General features: G+C 41.2%; 1 protein-coding gene across 2 annotated transcripts in view; it reads left to right on the top strand.

Annotated features, from left to right (window-relative positions):
* scn5lab (sodium channel, voltage gated, type V-like, alpha b) overlaps positions 1–24,422 on the top strand; it is a 127,910-nt gene that overhangs the window by 44,822 nt on the left and 58,666 nt on the right. For both annotated transcript variants that reach the window (XM_065258918.2, XM_065258917.1), the window contains 6 exons: positions 9,480–9,621; positions 10,896–11,096; positions 11,253–11,429; positions 11,883–12,233; positions 15,377–15,485; positions 19,708–19,946. In XM_065258918.2, coding sequence (XP_065114990.1) covers positions 9,480–9,621; positions 10,896–11,096; positions 11,253–11,429; positions 11,883–12,233; positions 15,377–15,485; positions 19,708–19,946 — 1,219 coding nt within the window. The remainder of the gene's footprint in view (positions 1–9,479; positions 9,622–10,895; positions 11,097–11,252; positions 11,430–11,882; positions 12,234–15,376; positions 15,486–19,707; positions 19,947–24,422) is intronic.

Consider the following 24,422-nt stretch of genomic DNA (forward strand, 5'->3'; position numbering starts at 1 on the left):
TATACCCTGATGTTCATAAGCCAGTGAGATAGCATCCACTATCCACCTGCTCAAAGTCTGCTTGGTCACCGGTAAACCTTTTCTAGGTGAACCAAAGCACACAAATAGCTGCTCGGACTTCCTCCACTGAGCAGTCCTGTGAACATATGTATCCAGTGCTCGCACAGGACACACCAAATTCAGCTTTTCTTGGTCCGCACTCCTGAATGGGGGAGGACAAAGGGCCTGCAGAACAATGGGCCTCGGCACATTGTTCAGCACCTTAGGAACATAACCTGGCCTTGGGTGTAGAAAAGCCTTAGCCATCCCAGGTGCAAACTCAAGACATGTCGGGGATACCGACAGGGCCTGAAGGTCCCCCACTCGCTTTAAAGAAGTTATAGCCAGAAGGAACACAGTCTTAAAGGCCAGAAACCTATCTGGCGAAGTCTCAAGTGGCTCGAACGGAGCCAACGAGAGCCCTTCCAGCACGACCGCTAGGTCCCAGGTGGGCACCCTAGAGCGACTAACAGGTCGCAATCTACGAGTCCCACGAAGAAAGCGAGCCACCAATGGGTGTCTACCCACTGACGAGCCTTCCACCGGAGTATGGTAGGCAGAAACTGCTGCCACATAAACCTTAAGGGTGGAAGGAGTTAATCCATCAGAGAAACGCTCCTGCAGAAACCTCAGCACCACGTCGACGGGGCAGTTGACTGGGTCTGTCAGACGAGCCGAGCACCAAGAGGTGAAAGCTTTCCACTTAAGGGAATAGAGTTTCCTTGTGGAGGGGGCTCTGGAGTTAAGAATGGTCTCCACAACCTCAGTTGGGAGACCTGAGTCTATGAGCCTGGCCCCCTCAGTGGCCAGACCCACAGTTTCCACATCTCTGGGCGGGGGTGGAAGACTGCACCCCCTACCTGAGACAGAAGGTCCCTCCTGATAGGGATCTCCCACGGGGGGCTTTCCAGAAGGGACATGAGGTCCGAAAACCATACTCGGGCTGGCCAGAAGGGGGCTACTAACAAGAGCCGAACCCTGTCCTGGCGAACTCTCTCCAGAACTCCTGGGATCAACGTGACCGGGGGGAAGGCATACAGACGCAGCCTCGGCCACGTCTGCACCATGGCATCCAAACCCAGTGGAGCCGGATGCCTCAGGGAGAACCACAGGGGGCAATGTGTGGTGTCCTGGGATGCAAACAGATCTACGTCTGCGCGTCCAAATACAGTCCAGATGTGGTTCACCACATCTGGATGAAGTCTCCACTCCCCCGGGGATATCTGATGTCTTGACAGGGCATCTGCCACATTCAGGTGGCCTGGTATATAGACTGCCCTTAGCGAGCACAGTTTGTCCTGTGACCAAAGAAGAATTCGTCGCACCAGCTTGTAAAGTTTCCGCGACCGTAGACCTCCTTGGTGATTTATGTAAGAGACCACAGATGTGTTGTCCGTCCGGACAAGAACATGATGGCCCCTCAGGTCTGAAAGGAAATGCCTGAGTCCAAACCATACCGCCATCATTTCCAGGCAATTTATGTGCCATAGACGATGATGCGGTTTCCAGCGATTTTGACCCTGACGGCCCTCCATAATCGCACCCCAACCTGTGAGAGACGCGTCTGTCGTCAGCGTCACACGCCGACAACGCGCTCCCAGCACAGGACCTTGGGACAAAAACACTGGCTTTGTCCACATCACCAGAGCACGCAGACAACGGTGCGTGACTTTGATCATATGAAAGGGGTTCCTCTTCGGGGAAAAACCCTTGGTCTTTAGCCACCACTGTAGAGGTCTCATGTGCAGCAGACCCGCGGGAATAACGCTGGACGCGGCTGCCATAAGACCTAGCAGTCTCTGAAACTGCTTCACCGTGCGTAGCTGGCCCAGCTTCAACGCTCTCGCGGCTGTCATGATGGCATCGATACGTGCAGGCGAAAGCTGCGCCTGCATCGTCGTGGCATCCCAAATCACACCCAAATAAGTGGTTCTCTGGACAGGAGAAAGCACACTCTTTTTGGTATTCAGCCGCAACCCCAGATCTCTCATATGTGCAAGAACAACATCTCGATGCTGAACCGCCATCTGTTCTGACTCCGCCAGAACGAGCCAATCGTCTATATAATTCAATATGCGAATGCCTTTCATGCGCAGAGGGGCTAACGTTGCATCCACACATTTCGTGAATGTGCGAGGTGATAATGCCAGTCCGAAAGGAAGAACCCGATATTGGTATGCTGTGCCCTGATACGCAAACCTCAGGAATTTCCTGTGTTGGGGAAGGATGGAAATGTGGAAATACGCATCCTTGAGGTCTATGGTGACAAACCAGTCGCCCGACCTTATTTGTGTGACAACGTGCTTTAGTGTCAACATTTTGAATTTTAACCGCATAACTGAGCGGTTTAATTCTCTGAGATCCAGAATGGGACGTAATCCGCCGTCCTTCTTTGGGACAATAAAATAGTTGCTGTAGAACCCTGTGTCTCTCTCGTGTGGAGGAATAATCTCTACAGCCCCCTTGCACAAGAGTGAGTTTACTTCCTGTTCTAGAATTAGAGCCTGCTCGGGTCGCACCGCTGTGGGCAGAACGCCGGAAAACCGAGGTGGGTGACATTGAAACTGAATGGCATACCCGTGCTCGATTGTGCGTATTACCCATTTTGATACATTGGGCAGCTTTTCCCACGCCGCAATGTAATTTACCAAGGGAACCAATCGCTCGAGACTGGCCTCTGGTGTGCTTTGTGTGCTTTGTGAACTTTGTGAGATAAAGACTGCTCTGCCCTGCCGCGCTACGTGCGGCAGAGCTGGCGTCATGATGCGCAGGGGGCACCGAGGCACAGCGGGCACCATAAACTGAGGTGCATACCACTCCGCCCCGGCAGGGGGAGCCCCCGCTACGCCTGATACTAGGATCTCTTCTTCGCCGAAGCCTTCCTCGCTTGGATGACGTGTCTCAGATCCGACCTCGGTTCGGATTTCCGTGATTGAGCGCGATGTACGGTCCCCCGTGAGCTCTGAGGGGGAGCACGGGACGCCACACTCTGTCTCTGACGATCTCTGTGAGAGTAACTACAAGATGGTTGGGGCAGCGCACGCCCAACAGGCTCGTAGCGATCTCGACGAGGAAGATATCTTCTGAAAGCCGCCGCCTGTCTCTGCGTTTCCTGGAATCTCTCGACCACGGAATTAACAGCGTTGCCAAAGAGACCCGAGGGAGCGATCGGGGCGTCCATGAGAAACACCTTATCAGCTGATTTAATGTTGGACAAATTCAGCCAAAGATGCCTCTCAACCGCCACCAGTGCAGCCATAGCACGCCCGACCGACTTTGCCGCCTCGCGAGTTGCCCGGAGGGAGACATCTGTCGCCAGACGCAGCGAACTGACCACGTCTGGGTTCGTTTCCTTATCCTTAGCCAGCTTTTGTAATGACTCAGCCTGGGACGCCTGTAGCAGCCCGATGGTGTGCAGACAGGCGCCCGCCTGGCTCGCCGATGTAAAGGCTTTACCAACAAGCACGGACGTGATGCGGGATGGTTTATTTGGCAGCGAGGGTGCCTTCAGAGAGGCAGCCGAGGGAGGAGACAGGTAACTCGCCAGAGTCGTTTCCACTTGGGGTAGCGATCCATACCCGTGATCCTTTGCCCCCGAGATGTTAGAATAAATGTTGGACTGAGGGGTAAATGTACGGGCTGAATAGGGATGACTCCAAGACCTAGACAGCTCACCGTGGAGATCGGAGAAGAAGGGGAGGCGCCGCTTAATAGGCTGTGCCGGTTGCTTCAGATACCGCTCATCCAGACGGCTCTGAGGGCGAGCGCACTCCTGCTCAGCCGGCCAGTCCAAGCCGAGCTGAGCCACAGCAAGAGTAACCGCCTCCACCAGCTCATCGTACGCGGGGGAGACCGTAGGTGCGTCGTCAAAGACTCCGATATCTCCTGCATCAACACTCAAGACGTCCACGTCCTCAGAAGACAGAGAGAGCGTTGGACTACCTTCGGGGGCAGGAGGAACAGCTCCTGGCGCACCAGAGGGAGGGAGTGACACCACCGAGGAGGGGAGAGAAACCGACTCCATCTCCTCGGTGAGATCCATTTGCGACCCCCACGAGTGCAGTCGCCGTTCTGCCTCAGCAGAAGCGGGACCAGAGCCGTGAGGGGCGCGAGCCTGAGCACCCTCCTCGAAGAGTGCGAGGCGAGAACGCAGCACGTGCATGGGAAGCCGTTCACAATGCACACAGTCAGATCCCTCAAGACCAAACTGTGCATGCTGCGCTCCAAGGCATTTTACACAGAGGTTGTGTGTGTCCGTGTCCGTGATGTAACGCCGACAGGGAGGTACGCACAACTTAAATTTCTTAGACATACTTCAGAGTGTGTTAAATACATACACGTAGTCACTTGCTGAGGCACTAAAAGCGAGTGTGTTTGTGTGGGATGCCTCCTTATACCCCTGGTCCGCACGGCATCACGGTCAGTATCCAATCATCAATTATTGATTATGTTTTACACGTGCTTCAGATTAGTCACGCCGAGGCGTTCCCCAAAGCGTTGCTATGGCGACGCAGCTCGAGTTCCTCGAAAGGGAACTACATGTGTGGTATCATACTTGATCCATTGAACTCAAATGAATGTCTCTAGAAGACAGAAAACTTGGTTTTTAAAAAGTTATGTTAACGTGCTAAACTTCAATACAGCAGCAATGCTAGAGGGTTGTGTTTGGTTGCTAGGGTGTTGCTATGCATTTGTGTTCACTGCTAGGTTGTTATTAGGTGGTTTTTACGTAGTTTTTAAGTTGTTCAAGACAAATGATCTCACCTGTTTGTTTCTCTGATGTTGTCCAGATGTGAATCGAGTTTCACCTTTAGTGTAGTTTATTCCAAGTTTAAAAAATAGCACATATCATTTGAACAAACTGTAAGGGATAGGTTTACGTCTTAAAGAGCCGTGATAACTGATGCCTCAGCAAACAGCAGAGAGTAATTGTTTTATTCTCTTATCATGAAAACATCATCCTGTGAAATCAAATTTTATTGGTGTTAAAGTATCTAGCGAGACGAGACAGTGGAGAGGAGAATGAAGTTAATGCATCATCTTTCCAAGGCTTCTTGGATTTCACTTAAAGGTTTGATCATTCGGTAGCATCTGAAATGATTCATTAAGACGTCTGCGTCAGAACATAAAGATGTTCGGCTGTTTCATTGTTGTTTGCTTCACTCTTTCAGCGAGTCTCAAATTAATTAAATTAATTTTAAAGGTATCTGATAATCCATAACGTGATATTTCATGTGGTATATACTTGAAATGGAAAGTGCAAGATGTTCTCTTTGAGTTGTTATGCCGAGGTCTGAAGGTTTCAAAGGCTGATGGCGTGAATTACGACGTGGTCTGTAGATGTTGATTGTAACATCTGACCAAAGCCAGAAAGATGCAAACACACGTCCAGCTGTCTTTTGCTCTGATAACAGCTTCTGTCCTGTTCAGATAAATCCACCCATAGAAACTGAGACCGAGCTGCCTGTTAAACACAAGCTGGGTTTCCATTATCCTTTAAATTGCGAATGGAAAATACGGCCAATGGAAACACGTCATTTTTCCCACATATCGCAAAAAAGTTTGTATGCTCGCATGAGATGTTTTTTCACGCTATTCAGAAAAGGTGTAATTCGCAAAAGTTTTTGATAAAGATACATAAATTGACATCATTAATTCTCTTACTATTTATGTTTGGCTAATGGTTGTGTTATATAAATATTTTGGAGCTGTAACTATTGACCTTCATCTGTGCTTATAAACAGTGTCCACTTGAGTCGACAAAGAGCTCAATTTTATCACTGAATGATTTTCTTGGAACTCGAACCATCTCGATTGAATTCGTCTCCCGTGTGTGCCGCTGTAATTACCAGGTGTTAGTGTACAGCCATTAAAACAAGTGTCTATTAATAAACCAGGCTTAGGTTTTATTTTTGAAAGCTCTATATTTGACCTCAATACTATTTCACATGAGCAATATGCTTTTGTTGTTCTTTTATACTAATAGCGTTTTGGTTTTTAATAAACTGTGATGATTTATACGACCTTTGGCTTACTTTTTGCTTTAATTTATTCCTCTTATTGTTAGTTGTTGTTGCTTAAGATGCCATATTAATGTATTGTAGTTTAAACCAGCTAAACTAATGTAGTCCTTTTATATTAACAATATAAGGCCTGTATATTATATAAAAATTATGTAAAGATCTCAAATATGTGTTCTTATTGATATGATAAATGTCTCTATAAGTAGGTTTGACTCTTGCTGTTCTCTACATCTGTCTGTTTGTTTCCTTTGTTGATTTTTCACCCTGTGGGATCAATTAGTTGAATTAATCCAGTCGTCTTATTTTAGCCATTGTTAGTGTGCAGCCCGAGTTTTCTGGTCACCTTGTGAACCTGGATAGAAACCTGAGACGAAGCCTGACGGCGTTTTATAAACAACACAACACGTTCACCCTGCTTCACCTCGCTGCTGCTGACCGCAGATCTGTTGAACCTTCTCTAACCCACCTCCAAGGCTTCTGTCTCAGGCTTTCTGCCAACTACTGCATGAAAGTTTGAGATTTTTGCTGACCTCCCTCCTTAATTCGACTTCTCCTATATATGGTCTGGCTAAAATTTCTCTGGAGGACGGAGGTTATTAAACGTTTTGAAAGAAGTGGCATCGTTGTTCAGATGTTCGTGTCTTGTCAAATTTCCAGTGACAATGAACTCAAAACTCACAAACATCAATGCATGCAGAAGAGTCATCAGATGTGCTCGAACCACAATAAAATCTTTTAAACTAAAAACTTGGAAATGTTAAGTGTTGATAAGACATTGAATGGTATCACATCAGCTGTTGCTACTGTATATATTTACCTGTCTACATTACTGCTATGTATCAACAGCATGTTTAGATAAGAAAGCATCAAGTTCTCATCATCTGAACCTCCTCTTAATGTTAATAGTTGATGTATTGCGTTATGGTGATCCGTTTAATCTTGGTTATGCCACTCCAGTGGATCAGAAGGGCCACCTGATCTGGAAGTTTTTAGAGATCAGACTCCCTGAGGAAGAAACCTTGAGTACATCTTGGCTCATAACATCACAACAGTTATTCAAACAGGGCTGTGATGCAGAAACAACACGCAAGCCCGAATATTGGTTTACACGCTCTGCACTAAACAGAAATTCCTAAAGTCAATCCGGCCTGACCACGTCTTTGTTACTCATTCTCTGGACCCTAACCGTGCAGCGGGCACCAGAGCCCAAAATAGATTCTGCCAAAATGCTTTGTGCTCCTGCAATGTGATCGCATCTGCCATTGTGCTGAGTGAAATGGGCTTCTCCAAATTCTCCGACTGGTTTCAGTTTGGGATCTGTAGCCATCTTTACCAAACATCTTAAGATCACTGATAGAGACAAGAATAATTTTCTTAATCTATTTTTTTGTCTTGTTTTCTACATATACAGATATTCGTTAAAGCAAGTTAAACAACTTTAGAAGTTGTATGTTAAATAGTTAGACTTAGTAAATGGGGCGTACACACCAAATTCTAATTCAATGATTTGCACAAGTATATTACATACAAAGTCAATGCAAAGACGCGAATAGACGCAAACTCGCACGGGACAATGCGATTGATGAGTATTGAGTAGCGCGATTGCCGCGAAAACATGCACGCTTCCCATCAAACGCGTCATTGCGCAAGTTTAAAATATTTAACCATTCTCGTTAAAAAAACAAAAGTTTTAATATGTTTATAAATGTAGCTCTCAAGTAAATAAAACTTGTATGTTTAGAAACTAGAAACTAAAACAACAAGACAAACATCAAGGACATATTTTTTTATTGGTATCCTCTATATATAAAAAAAAGAATGAACATGAGCAGTTTGTTAAATCATAAACAGCAGTGAATACTGACTGTCTCATGGGTTTGGGTCCAAGCACAAGTTCTGATATTATGTGCCTGCTCAAGAAAGGAAACCGCAGTTGATATCAGTGTGTCTGGGGTCCAAGGCTCACGTCCAAATCGTATTGAAGTGGGTCCCGTCCATTAGCACGTCCTTCAGGGACACTGCGAGGTGTCTGAGTGCGATAGCGTCCGTCACCCACACCCTCACACTTTCAGCATGCCAGCCTGCTGAGAGGCGCTTGCCGCCTGCCCGAGACTGGTAAGAGATGCCTGGCAGGGGCCTTAGGAATGGGTACGACCACTGGCGCCACCAGCCTCTCGTGCCCACCGGTCTGACCGGCAGAGAACTTCATGTGTCATGTGATCACGTGACAATTAATCACGGGTGAAGATCGTTCATCTGAACATCTAATGGATCTCACTTTGAACTCTTTCAACTCTTGATAGGCTCTCTCAAAGTTTTTAAAATATTGATGCAGTAACTTGGATTTAGTTTGGATTGTTATTTCAATTCAATTGCTCACTTAAGACTGAAATTAAAACTCCATGAGAAGATTCGACAGGTTTCCTCATGCTGACGTAGTTCCTATGTAAACAAGAAGGCAGGAAATATTAAATGGCTCGTTCTTTTTTTAAAATGCCTTAAGGAGCTTTTAGTCATGAATTATGATCTGCTATGAGCTACTGTTGTCAGCAGTCAGTGCCGGTGGTATTAAACGGAAGGACGGTCTCGTGTTACAGAGCTTTATATTGGACTAAAACTTGTGCCATTGAGTGCATTCAATATTTTTGGTTTTACCCTGAAAAGTGAAAAATATTAAATATTTATTTTGAACATTCGCCCCAAGGTGAAAATCTAGTTTTTATTGTTGTTTAAATGTCTATGTGGTGTTTTTAATATGACTTAAGACAAACCATGTACAAATTCATCATTCAACACCATTGCTGAGTATTTTCTTCATAAATTTAAAGTTTCTCATTCTCACGATTTGAAATTGCCTTGGTTTCCTACGTCACAAACATGTAACCAATCACATCAACACAGTTGAATGGGTGGATCAGTAGTTTGAGCCATAGATATAATGCATGGATGCCACATAGCGCTGAAACGATTACAGCACTGCTGCTTCTGTGATGTCCTGTAACCTGTTAACATCAGCGCTGAAAGAAAAATGTGCAGCAAACGAGCAGTTTACATATGCATTATGTGAAACCATTGTGTCTTAAACTGCAGAATGTAGCATCTATTTACATATATATCTATGGTCTGAGGTGTTGTGTGAAAGAGTGAGGCGGGGACTAATTTGCATATTCATAGATACACGTAAACTACATGAGCCATTTGTGTATGTACCTTTAAGCTGTTTTAAAGATAAAAAAACTTTACAATTTGCTATTATGGTGCTCAAAGATGTGTTTTAAGTGATAAAATGATCAACTACAGGGGGACTTTAAGTATGCTAAGCTCACAAATTTTGTCATGAACAGCCATTGAAGCTGGCATTAAAAAAAAAAAAAACATCACAAGGTCTTAAAATGATGTTATTTCTGTTGTCTGCAGGAAATGTCCGGATGGTTATGAATGTTTGAAGACAGGACGAAACCCAAACTACGGCTACACAAGCTTTGACACCTTTGGCTGGGCTTTTCTCTCGCTCTTCAGACTGATGACTCAAGATTACTGGGAAAACCTCTATCATCACGTCAGTGTCGATTCTCTACTCAAACATTATCTGATATTCAGACGTCAGCATGTTCAGCATTGCTATTAAATGTGCTGTACAGCTACTGACATTCGTTTCTATGACCTTACAATCTTAAAAATGAGGGTGCTTCATAATACCATAGAAAAACCATTTTTGGCTGAATGGTTCCAAAAAAAAACCCCGCTAACATCTGAAGAATCTTTCCGTTTCACAAAAAGTACTTCAGATAAGAAAAAGATACAAAATAAATGTTTTTTGAGGAACCAGAATTGGTTCTTCTAAGGCATTACTGTAAATACCTTTCAAGCTATTTTTTTAAAGAGTGTATTACATGATTTACCCCTAATGAATATCACATGGGTTACCACCCAAACACAAAGCAAATCTTTTTAAAGTTTGCAAAAACAGAAAAGAAACTAGTTTAAATTAGGTGCATTTCCATCCAGTTCTTTGAAAGGATAATGGTGGTATTGGTAACCTAGTAACCAGCAGTAAACAAAACTAAGCAATAACCTATACCATTAATTAAAGAAGCCAAAGTAGTGATGATAGGTCTGTGGCCGAGGTTCCTGTGTATGAAAGCCCATTTCCCCTTACATAAGAAAAATATAATTGTCTGATAAATTATAGTTATGAGATAAAAAGTTGAAATTATGACTTTAAAAGTCAAAATGATGAGATGAAAAGTAGAAATTATGACATAAATATTTATATTTTATCTGAGAATTTTTTTTCTTATGTGGCGGAAATGGGCTTCCATACATGTGCCATTCGTCAGTAAACTTGAATTTTGTGTTTTCCCAAGAAAAACGATATATACATCAGGGTCTGGTGGAATATGCTGTATATATGTGTGTAGACCGGTGCTGTAATACAGCTTTTAACTCTTTGAGCTGCACCAGACGTGCACAAACAGGACCGGTTGCAACTTGTGGTGCGTGTAGCTGCTGTTTTGTTGCCCATGTACCCGTTGTTTTAAATCTTTGCAGTTGCTTCATAAAACATTCCAGCTCTTGTCAAAACCATCAGCTGAAGAAGCCGATTAGTCACGTTGGTTTAATGTTCGCTACGTCAGAATTTATTCGGCATATGCGTTTTCATCTCCAACTATTCACATGACCTCTTTATCACACAAAACAAAAACCACCTCAAGCGAGCGCAAAAACATTGGGAATTTTATTCTAAATTTGGTGTTTTTTATGCAATACTTCAAAATCCATATCACTCTTACATGACGCTGACAGCTTTTCTGGTTTCTTGTTTACTAACAGACGCTACGGTCGGCAGGAAAAGCGTACATGGTGTTTTTTGTGGTGGTGATCTTTCTGGGTTCTTTCTATCTGGTGAATCTGATCCTGGCTGTGGTGGCCATGGCCTACGAAGAGCAGAACCAGGCCACCATCGCTGAAGCCCTACAGAAGGAACAGGAGTTTCAGATGGCCATGGAACAGCTGAAGAAAGAACAGCAGCAGGTACATCAGCCGTCAGATGCACTTTACCGCATAACTTTAGCTTTTTCACAAAATTTTTCAAGCTGTTTGTGGATCTAGTTAAAGGGAATCACATCATCTACACGGGTCAGCTCTGTGAACACAGATTCTTGATGTTTTGTGGTCTGATGTCTGCAGGCGGCTCAGAAAGCACAGGAAACCGAATCTATTTTGACCGAAAATGTGTCGCCCTTCTTCTCACAAGACAACCGAGGGAATCTGGACCGAAGGAAAATCTCGAGGCCGATGTCGGAGGGAACAGAAGATTGCAGTAATGACAAAAACGCAAAGCTGGACACTATAGAGGGAATGAAGGTAAACTATTTTATATGGCATACACTGCTAAAAATGACTTTCTTAATTAGTATTTTGTCTTGTTTTAAATACAAATATTTAAAAAATTTTAAATCAAGAAAATAATTAAAAAAATAAGTCTAGATTTTAGACAAAAAAACAAAAAATTTAAGTGAATTTGTGCAAAAAATATGTTTAAGAACTTTTTTAAGAAAATTTGCTTACCAACACTCATGCATTTTTTTCTTGTTTTAAGCACAAATTCACTTAAGTTGTATATTTTTGGTCTAAAAACTAGAGTTATTTTATATTTGTACTGAAAACAAGACACAAATAGTAAGAAAGAAAGTCATTTTTGCAGTGCACTGTATAAAACAAATAATTTTCCATCACCGCTTATTTTGGGGCGAAATATTCTTATACAGTGCACGTCACACATAATCTGATAAAGTAATTGAAACTTTTTCCTAGCAGACACGTTCTTTGTTGGTCCGAACTCTCTCCCTGCGGGCCAGGCGTGAAAGTCAGGTCAGCATCTTTAATTTTCGACCACCGCACAAGAACTCGGAGCTGGATTTTGCAGACGACGAGTTTAGCAATCATGGAGATTCAGACAGTCGGGGCGGATCGCTGGCATTGCCCTGGAACCGGCGGCGGACGAGCGCACAGAGTACCTGCAGTCACACCTCACAGTTTTTCTTTCCCAGTCTCAACATCAACGGGAAACTGTTTGTCGCCATCGAGCAGAACGGAGTCTCAGGTCAGGGGCCGGTGTCTCCTCTGCCAATACCAGCGTGCACCATGGAGAAGGTCAAAGAGGAAAGTGTAAGTGTGATTTTACTCCAGTGAGTCCTGTAAATCAGAAAACAACATGATAGAAAACATGTAACACAAGTCATCCTGGATCTATACATGATATATAAATATAATTAAAATCTTTCATGTAATCTCATATACTGCAGCTTATTTCCTGTACACTTTAAAGGTGCTCTAAGCGAATTGAAGCGTTTTAGACCATAAAACATTTTTTATTACATACCGGAAACATCTCCTCACTATCTGCTTGCTGCCTGTCCGCTGATCAAACTGTAAAAAAACGCGATCTCTGTAGACAGCCCAGGCTTCACAAACGGCAATATCAACAAATGGCCAAACCTAGCAGCACAAAACCAAACAAAGTATTCCAGCCAATAAACGACAAGAAGGATTTGGGGGTGGGGGTTGGGCGCGTTCATGAAAGCACGGAAGGGATGGGGAGGGGGAGGAGTTAGCTACGCTCTGTCTGTTTGAAAACAGTTCAAACATCAACAGGATGTGACGTTGCACATTATTCGCTTAGAGCGCCTTTAATGTTACATGTTTGCATGCACATACGGCCATATTAAAAATGTAATTTATAATTGTAACTTAATATAATGGGTTGCATGATAAAAAAGCCCCAGAAGAACATTTATTGCTTAAGTTTCTCTTTTAAAAAAACAAATCGCCTCCTGTTCTCACTACAATTGTATGACAAATTTCAGAGTTTTTATTTAAAATCATATAATTTATATATATTTAAAGAGTTTATATTTCAAATGTTTACTTGTTACACCTACAGTCTATTTACAGTCTGCAAGATCTCTAATGTAAACCTTATAGTAGATGAGATGTATGTGAGATTACTTCAGCTAAAGTCTCAGTTTGGTCTCTATTTAATTTCAGTGCTTTCTTCAAAATGTTAAAGTGCTCTCCCTTTTTCCCTATCAGACATTTGAGCTTTTACATTCATGTTTTTGTGCAGTGAAAATAAAAGCACACAGCCAGAAATATCAGACATACTCTTAAAGCTGTCTAAAACTGTCTGCATTCATCGAGTGATGCATGGAAACCCTGTTGTCTTGACGATGAAGTCACGGTAACATAGCAACAGATGTTGAATAAGGGTTGGCAGGAAGGCGCAGTGGTGTTTTCCAGTCGGAGTGGGTGTTTTTGGTGGGCTGTGATAAAGCGTTCCTGCGTCATACCTTTGATTACCTGTGATCAGAAACGCATTATACAATCAGAGGGTCATTGTTATAGACCACCATCATATCAAACACTCATAATAAAACCACAGCAGTGTGATTTACAGCAAACAATTACAAAACAAAGCTTTGACACAAATTAACACTTTTTACAAACAGATTTCCCATATCACCACCTCTTACTAAAATACATGTACAGGTTATTGCTGTATTGTCTGTGTGTGTGCGCCTGTGTGCAGGTTTAAGTCATCACCGGTACTATCACTCAAAGTTTGTGATTGAATGAACACAGAAACTCTAGAATTAAACTTTTTGTTCTACAGACGTTGCACTAAGGTCATAGGGGTTCAATCCCCAGAGAACACACGTACTGATAAAGTGTACTGTATGCCTTATATTGCCCTGTAAGTCATTTTGGATAAAAGCATCTGCCAGGTCCCTGAAGGTAACGTTAGCAGGCATGAATTATCTTCTGATAGCGTGTTTTGTTTAAGAGAGATTTTACTTTTGTTCAGACTTTACTTTTCCTAGCAACCACCCAGAACACCCTAGCAACTCCTTAGTAACATACTGGGAAACCACACCGAACACCCTAGCAACTCCATAATAACACAGTACAAACTACGCTAAAGATCTATACGCTGGAAACTGCACAAAACAGCTTAGTAAACGCATAGTAACTTGGTATATACTATCGCGAAAACATTAGCATCTACACACTAACATGCTGGAAAGCTACTGCAAAGTAACACGCTAGAAACTGACCAGAGCGCCTTAGTGACCACATAGTAAAACTCTAGAAAACGCTCAGCAAATTAGTGACCGCATAGCAACACGAAACCGAACAGAGCACCTAGAGACCACATAGCAACATGCTAGAAACCAACCAGAGCACCTTAGTGACCGTATAGGATCTAGAAAACACCCAGAACACCTAAGCAACCGCATAGCAATGCTCTTGAAAACACCCAGAACACCTAAGCAACTGCATAGCAATGCTCTAGAAAACACCCAGAACACCTTAGCAACCGCATAGCAATGCTCTAGAAAACAACCAGATCGCCTAAGCAACCCATAGCAATGCTCTAGAAAACACCCGGAACACCTAAGCAACCATAGCAATGCTCTAGAAAACACCCAGAACACCTTAGCAACCGCACAGCAACGCTCTGGAAAACACCTGGAACACCTTAGCAACCGCATAGTAATGCTCTTGGGAACACCTTAGCAACCGCATAGCAATGCACCCGAAACACCTAAGCAACCGGATAGCAACGCTTTAGAAAACACCCGGAACACCTGAGCAACCGCATAGCAACGCTCTGGAAAATACCTGGAACACCTTAGCAACCGCATAGTAATGCTCTTGGGAACACCTTAGCAACCGCATAGCAACACACCCGGAACACCTAAGCAACCAGATAGCAATGCTCTAGAAAACACCCGGAACACCTTAGCCACTGCATAACAAAGCTCTAGAAAACACCCGGAACACCTTAGCAACCGCATAGCAACGCTCTGGAAAACACCTGGAACACCTTAGCAACCGCATAGCAACACACCCAGAACACCTAAGCAAACGCAAAGCAACGCTCTAAATACACCCGGAACACCATAGCAACGCTCTAGAAAACACCCAGAACACCTTTGCAACCGCATAGCAACGCTCTAGAAAACACCCAGAACACCTTAGCAACCACATAGCAAGGCTTTAGAAAACACCCAGAACACCTTAGCAAGCGCATAGCAATGCTCTAGAAAGCACCCAGAACACCTTAGCAACCACCTACTGTACCAGTGTCCTGGCACCGAGCCGCAACAGAATAACAGTTATCAATCTGAATCAATAATAGATCTTTTTAGTATTTTATTGCCATTTAATGTTATTGTTTAGTTGAGTTCATTTGTATATATTGCGAAAAATCATATGAATGATTGAGTGATTTTTTTTGTATCTCACAGGGACACAACTCCACCAATGAACTGAGCAGTATGCTTCTGCCCCAACTGCCCCAGGAGAGGCGAGACCGGGCCCTTAGTGCCACCAGCTACATCACTGACGCCATGGAAGGTAAGAGAGTCACACAAATAAACAAAAACAAACTTATAACAGAGACAACGCTGAAAACATGATGAGATGTTAGCCCTGAAACGACGACCCCATGTGATCAGAAATCCACTTGAAATCTTCTGCTGTGAGGTGCGTGCGAGGACAGCCGGAGCGTCTCCATCTGCTCATGGTTAATATCATCCCGTGAGAGATGTCACTCGCTGTTGTTTACAGGGTAAAGGTGTAACCTTCTCCACCACTGCTGCGTCAGGACACGGACAGACTGTGACATCACCTGGAGAGATTCTGTCCTAGGCTGTCTTACACATGAAATAACATGATAACATTGTGTTCTTCTAGTGTCTGTGCATTGGGAGAAAAAGTGTTTTAGAAGAACAGTCTGTAGACTAGGGCTGCAGCTATCAATTCTTTTTGTAATCGATTAATCTAGCACTGAATCGATCAATTAATCGAGTAATCGGATAATTTTTTTGTGTGTTTTTAAACAACCAAAACAAATAATGCATAACGAAAATGACTTGGCTGTAAAATGTTCAAGCATTTGGCTTTTATTTCTAAAAAAACAGAGGTATTTGGCTCCAAGAAATAAGCCTATTTATTTCAATTTTTTACCCATTTAGTGTTTATAAGTGCCAGTGCCAACAATTAAACACTTTAATTTATTAATATGCACAACAGGTTTCATTATGCTTTAATCTAGCCCTGACATCAAAGTAAATATCTGGTTTATGTACATTTCTACACCTGCAGCATTTACCATTAGGCTTTTAACATATAATATATCATTTCTGGGATGAGCGTATTTGCTATGGTAACAACCTGTGTGTATGCGCGCACGTGCACTTGTGTTTGTGTGTGTGCACGCGTTCTGTGCGTGAGGAAGAGTGACACCCCAGTCAGACGTTCAGTTGCTTCATTGCATTTTGGTACTGCAGAAATACATACATTACTTTTCAATAGAACGCTGCATTTGGTTTGCATCACTTGCATTGCGGTGCATTTTAGGTTAAGAATCCGTTCGAAAAATCACAACCTCACGTCCCGCTGTATACAGTGAATGCATGCTGAAATTATTGTTGCGTGGCTACATAAAAGTTTAAGCATATGTGATGCATTGCGCGATCGGTCTGACTCGCGTGAGAGAGAATAACTTCCTTATGCTAAACTCCAATAAGACAGAGATTATTATTATTGAACAGAATATGTCAGATTACAAATTGCCCATATATGATTGCACTGTGGTGCCGTTTTTTGGTACACACACCTGTAGTGCATGCGTGTGTGTGAAGGGGTTCTTTTTTAATGTCCTGCAATTGAATGTGAATACGTTTACTACTTAAAAACATCAAAGCTAAACATCATATCTAGTCAAATCGCATAACGACATCGCTACAAATACAGTATGGGATTAAAATCAACGGAAGCTACGTTACCTTGTTTCATCGACGCTTGGTGAAACAGCAGGGGATGTTTTCGGTTCAGATGCTGAATGTAATGATAATGTTATGATCCCAAACTTTAGACAGTCTCTCTCTGCCGTTTATGGACATATTCGCTCCGCCATCGCGCCAACTAAATTCAAAATGTACCACGCGCTATGATGTGCTTCCTGAACATTGAACAACGGTCCGTGTGAATCAGATCTCGGCACGTGTAGTGCGCGTCATAGGAATTTAACGAGGCTTCGAGGCAGAATTTTTGCCTCAAGGAATTTTTTGAATCGAGTAAATCGAGTAACTCGATGAATCGTTTCAGCCCTACTGTAGACCCTGATAGGTGATATATGTATTTTCGGAACTTGACGATCCTGCTATACTGTAAAAGCGGATACGTAACATCACACCTTATTTCAGATAAACTAACTTTGCTGTTTTTTGTATGAAATATTTCTTTAAGATATCATGAGAATCTTGTGTAGGGCTGCATAGCAATTAATCACGACTAATTGACTAATTGCAGAATACAAGTTTTTGTTTACACCATATACAGATGTGTGATTACTGTGTATACTAATTATAATATATATATATATATATATATATATATATATATATATATATATATATATATATATAAATAATATATATATACACACACATGTATGTAAATATTTACTTGTGTTTATACATTTTTATATTTATATATCATTTATAATACGTAATATATAAATATATTTTTCTTTTATATGTGTGGTGTAAACAAAAACTTTTATTCTGCAAATGATCAGTCACGATTAATCGCTATGCAGCCCTACTCTTGTGGCTCCTTATCGTGGGTTTACCCCAGACGCGAGCTCAACGATATGCGCGAGTAGATTACATACAAAGTCAATGCAAAGACACAATCAGACGCACCCTCATGTGGGCCGATACGAATAACGCGATATTGGTGGTGCGTTTACCACAAAAACACGCGCTATTCGCCTCAAACGCATCTTTGCCCAAGTTGAAAATATTCAACTCGAGCGAAAAATTCACATGACACGAAGTTAAACCCCGCGAGTAATCTAGAGCAAGTAACACAATGCCCCGCGTTTGGTATGTAGCATAACAGTTAAATCATTTATTCTTTTACAACAAATTAAGTGATGTCAATCTATGCTTTCATAGGAAAAAATTTAGTGTGCTTTAGCAAACATCCAGCGTGATCTCACGAGAACTCGTACATATTTTTGAACATATCATATGAACAAATTGCCATGAGATAGTGTTAAAACATCTCCATTTGTTCTCTATTTAATCTCAGTGCTGATTAGAACACACAGCTGAGATATAGCTATTATTATTTTCCGTATAGGTGTTATTTTAAAAAATAAATTGAGAACTCCTTCGCTAAGGAAATGTCACGTATTAACAAAATTGCCCCTTATTTTTCTCAGTGGATTGGTCAGCACAAAAGTTGCTAACAGAAGATGGCTGTACTGAGATTAGATCTGCTAGCATGTGAAAATGCCAATCCTTATTATCACGTATGTGAACGCTGACACGGCAGGACAGTAGCGGGCTGAATATACTGTAATGAGCGCATGATGTCAGGTGACAAACACAGGTACGGTAGATTGCTGGAGAACGTTCGGTGTTTTATTTGTCAATGCTGACATGTTGGAGAAGTGCTCTGATGTGCTCTTTATCTGTGAACCATGGTATTTTTATAGGGCCTCATTCATATTATTGTGAATATTAGTGTACTCAAGTATTACAAAGCGAGGATGAACTCAATGTGTTCTGCAGTTGGCGTGTTTGGATGTTGTTGGTTAAGCTGAAGATCTGTTTGCTGGCCAGTTTCTCATCTGTATGATGAGATGAATTGTGACGGGTCGACCGGACCCGCCGTGGAGAACGACACCAGCGTTCAGCTCATCGCAGGAGTTTGTAGCACATTAATGCCATAGATGCAGGAACTGTCTGTTTGTATCGTTTGTCCTGCACGAACATCTACTTCGGTCATGCTTGTGTTAACCTCGGTGGAGTGGAAAAAAACAAACCTTAAGACTTTTGTTCTGACCTGTCTCGCAATATTTAATCAGTTACACTATGTTTACATTTTTTTACATTAAATTATGCACTGAAAATGTTGCCAATTTTTGTTTTTCTTTACTTTAAAATAAATCCAACTTCCACTTCTGATTGGTTACGCAGCAGTAAGTGTCGCTGTATATCTACATTACGATTGTATGTTTAATATAAAAGTCCCCCTGTGGTCACAATCAGGTTTTATTCTTGTTTATATAACAAACCATGTGCAATTCATCATTTAACATCATTGGTGAGTTAAATGGATCGGCCGTTCGAGCCATAGATAGGTGTTGATGCATAGACTCGACACTGCTTTAGCTCTACTTTTTGACACGCTGCTTAAACGTGCAGTTTGAATGCTGTAACCTGCTATCATCAGTGATAAAAATTATTTAAAAAAATGACGCAGCTCAAGAATGCATTGTGAAACCTGACATCTATGTACTTATATATCTATGGTCCCAGCTGATGTAGGGACTACTGTAATTAGCATATTCACATTCTGCATATACTAAATGAGGCAAGGTTATGTAAATGTGGTAATAATACTATAAATTATTTAATAAATAAAGTAATACAATTATTCATTTAATCCTTCTTTAGGTTATCTTATTGCAGTTTTGTGTTGGTTTTATGAAAGCAGTATACCACTAAAGGCAATGCATTACAGTAAATGTTAATTCATAATAAATATTTCATTTCAACAGAACTAGAGGAGGCTCAGCAGAAGTGTCACCCGTGCTGGTACGGTTTTGCACACAAGTATCTGGTGTGGACGTGTTGTCCCGGCTGGCTGAAGTTGAAGGAATGGATGAAGATTATGGTGATGGATCCCTTTCTTGATCTGGCCATCACCATCTGCATCGTTCTCAATACGCTCTTCATGGCACTGGAACATTATCCAATGACAGACGAGTTCAACAAGATGCTGTCTGTGGGAAACCTGGTGAGTGTGATGTTAACGTCATGTGCCTGAGGCACCTCCACTAAATTCTAGCCCACAGCTTTTGGAAACCATTGACTTCCATAGTAGGAAAAACAGATCCTATTGAATTTAGTGAGAACCATCAACTCTGTGCCTTCTACCATTTATGAAAATATCTTCATCATCATTTATCACAATACTTCCATAGTATTTGTTTATCCTACTATGGAAGTCAATCTGTTTATTACAATGAAAATGAATCAAGTGCAAAGCATTGTGGGATACAGTGTCTTCTGTTGTATTCTGCACATTTTTCTTAATGTTAAGCAATGCTTGCATATAACATTCACCATGCACAAATAAATGCTATACGACAGAGATGCAGTTCTGAACACCGCCTTTGTTAAATGTCAGAATTGTCTTGTAGATATAATTCATCTTCAGTCTATCACAACATATGTTACGTTCAGCGTGTGTGGATGTGTGTGTGTTTGTGGAGCAGTCGAGTGGTTTGAACACAGTCACATCAGGACAGATCAATAGTGCTGTCTTCTCAACTGAAGCGTGCACTGAACTGTACAGGTGTTTAGAGCAGAGCGGTGAAAATAAACTCACATCAGCGTACTTCTGTATGATTCTGTTATCTAACAGTAAAGACCACAGGTGCACAGAGATCTGTGTGTTAGCAGGAGGGTTGCAAAAGGGCCAAAAAGGTAACAGTAAATTTCTGGAAACTTTCAATGTGAACATATAATCTGTAGAATTTTCTAAATTGGAAATTTAACAGAAATATTATTGGAATTATTTTTGAAATGTATATAAACTATATCATTTACAAACATAAATAATCATTTTGTTTGGTCAAAAACAGACATGCATGCAAGGTTATACAAATTTTGAAGAATACTAATACTTGCGCTCATCAAGCCTGGATTTTTTTTTATTAAGTTCCCTGTTATAGGCAACTCTGCAATTTTTTTCAAATTTCCTGTTCACATTAATTCCCATAAATTCCAATATATTCCCACCAATTCCCATTAATTTCCATATATTCACGGTAATGCCTGTATATTATATTTCCTTTAAAGGAATATTCCATTTTCTTAAAAGAAAAATCCAGATAATTGACTCACCACCATGTCATCCAAAATGTTGATGTCTTTCTTTGTTCAGTCGAGAAGAAATTATGTTTTTTGAGGAAAACATTGCAGGATTTTTCTCATTTTAATGGACTTTAATAGACACCAACTATTAACACGTAACAGTTTTTTTCAACGGAGTTTCAAAGGACTATAAACGATCCCAAACGAGGCATAAGGGTCTTATCTAGCAAAACGATTGTCATTTTTGACAATAAATATAACAAATATACACTTTTAAAGCACAACTTCTCGTCTAGGTCCGGTCGTGATGCGCCAGCGTGACTTCACCCAATACGTCATGACGTCAAGAGGTCACAGAGGACGAACGCGAAAATACGCCCCAGTGTTTACAAGTGTGTTGAAAGAGGACCGTTCCTACGTTGTTGTATGTGGAATGATAATTTAGTTTAGTTTATTTATTTAAGGACATAAATACTAATGAATGTCTTTGTGTCAGTTTATTGTTTACAATGGTCCACAAATGTGCGTTTTATATATGTAACATGTGACCTCCCTACGTCACTACACATTTACGTTAGGTCGCGCTGGACTGGATCTAGACGAGAAGTTGTGCTTTAAAAGTGTATATTTTTTATTTTTCTTGTCAAAAATGACAATCGTTTCGGTAGATAAGACCCTTATGCCTCGTTTGGGATTGTTTATAGTCCTTTGAAACTCTGTTGAAAATACTTTTACGTGTTAAGTTTTAAATGTTGGGCTCTATTAAAGTCCATTAAAATGAGAAAAATCCTGCAATGTTTTCCTCAAAAAACATAATTTCTTCTCGACTGAACAAAGAAAGACATCAACATTTTGGATGACATGGTGGTGAGTAAATTATCTGGATTTTTCTTTTAAGAAAATTGAATATTCCTTTAATTCCAATGGTAAGTTTCCAGCCATAAAAATTCCAAGAACTTTTCAACCCTAGTTAGCAGTGTGTAAGGAAAGATGAAAATGTACTTTATTTAAAGTTTTAAAGGTTTATGAGCTGTTGTTGAATGAAATGTGGAATTTGGATGAATGAATTTCCCAGAATGAATTTACCAGTTAATACAAAAAAATTGCTGTTCACACACGCAGTGACGTTCCGTCCTTTTACCAGTAAGACATCATTCACCCATCAGTATCAAAATACCAGTAAATTCGGTGAGAAAGCGGAAGTTAGATGTGGCGCGCGGCGAGCTCGGGGTTGTATTTGTAAACAATCCACTTCCTTCCTATCCACGGTCTGCATTTTGTTGTTTTCACGTCTGTGGTAAACGCTGACGGCCGCGAAGTTGATTGTGACCAAACAACATTGCATGTTGTACACGACATAAAACTGAAGCTGTATCTTAAACAACAGTTTGCACATTAGGCTTCACAGAGGACGTCGGTAATTCGGCAAGTAGATGGTAAGATGTTTTAAACAACTTTGGTGAAGAAATGTGTCCATAAACTTCAGTGGTAGGTTCTAAATGCGGCTAATCAATATTTTTTGTTCACACATAGCACTTACCGGTAAATTACTGGTAATCATACCACTTCTCTTACTTGTAAATTGGCAGCACTGATTTACCGGAAAGGTTCTGTTCACACATGACCTGTTAACTGCAATTTACTAGTAAATTACCAGTAAAGACTGCATGTGTGAAAGGGGCTATTGAGTTATTTTCTTATATTAGGTTCACTCCATAAACCCAAAAGAGATTAAAGACCCAAGTGATGAGACAACACAGATATCAGATCATATCAGTATTTCTCAGCGCTGACCATTTGCGGCGTTTGGTTACGTATGCCACTTCCTTCATACACATCAGACTGTCTCGTAGTAGAAATGATGATGTCATTTCAAAGTCAAAACGTGTCTCGTCACTTGATTGGCCGCAGTATGAACTCTTACCATCATCAGTTTTTCTGATTGGCCTGCGCGCATTAAAAACGCCCTCTCACACGACCTCAGTACCCTGTTTGAGACTCCTCATGACTTCACCATCACAGTGGCTTTCGGTCGATCAGAGATAATCACCTGCGTGCGAGTTAATTGCTTGATGAAAATGTTAATGTGCGTAAGGCGCCTCTGTTTGAAAGGTGGAGATGTCTCTCGGTCGCATTGAGCCTGTGATCCTGCATGTTGCTTACTTAAGCAGCTGGGAAGAAGTTCAAGCGCAGTAAGCGTCAGTAATGTTTGCGCTGGGCGGCTCTGCGCCGCGGGCGGCTCAACACATGCTTCACGATGCATCAGTATTAATCTGTTATGCTCACTAGTGATATGAAAATGACTCACTTATAACTGGAAAAGGGTTTAATTTAAAAAAAGGATCATGACCATGTCCGAGTCATAATTTATTGTAAATTTAAAATTAATATAAATTGTTATGTTAAAAATGATGTATTATTATAATTTTAAATTTCAGTAGAATACATTATTGAAAAATAATCTCATTATGACATTAATAAATGAATATAGTCTAATGGTCTTTAAACAAACACATTTGTGTTCTTTTTTTAAAATATAGGTAACACTTTACAATAAGGTTATATTTGTTTACTTGTTAATGCATTAGATAACTTGAAACTAACAAATGAGCAATATCGTTTTCAGTATTTAGTAATCTTTATTTATATTAGTTCTTTGTGCATTGACTAATGTTAACAGATACAGCTGTAAAAATGTATTATTAAATGCTGTAATGATGCAGAAGTATTGCTCATTGTTAGTTTATGTTAGCTAATGCATTAACTAATATATATGTGTGGTTTTGTTGTAAAATGAGACCAGAAGATGTTTTCATGAGAATTGGCCTTAAGACGGATGAAGATGTTTGTCCAGATCTCCTTTCATTAGCGAGATTAAAGAGTTGATTAGGGATGTGAGGCAGAAGCAGAGTTGATCTTCAGGTCTGCTCATCTTCACAGGAAGATGTTTGGTCCTCCTCTTCTGTCTATTTCCCACCTGAGTGTCACGTACCGCAGTCACATCCAAACGCTCGCCTCTAGAAACAAGAAACAGAAACAGACAGAAAAACATAAACAGCAGACCTGTTGAAAACCGTATCTAGCGTCCTGGTGTCCATGGTAATGAAGAGCAATGGGTTATGGGTAAAAGTGCAGTGGATTTTCCTAAACCAGCATTTCCAAAAAAACATTCCAAATTCTTCCATATGATTAAGAAATTAAAATATATTCATTATTTTCGGCCCGTGATGAATCATTGATGAACGATTCCCCTTATACCACAGTTACCACAAACATTGTTCTGGTGGTTATTGTAAAACATTTGACAGGCCAGGTGTGCGCATATCAAAAAATAATGCCTACCCGTGGAACATTTTTGAACCAATCAGAATTAAGCATTCAATAGCCCCGTGGT

This window comes from Paramisgurnus dabryanus, chromosome 22 (genome assembly GCF_030506205.2).
Source record: "Paramisgurnus dabryanus chromosome 22, PD_genome_1.1, whole genome shotgun sequence".
Classification (NCBI taxonomy): Eukaryota; Metazoa; Chordata; class Actinopteri; order Cypriniformes; family Cobitidae; genus Paramisgurnus; species Paramisgurnus dabryanus.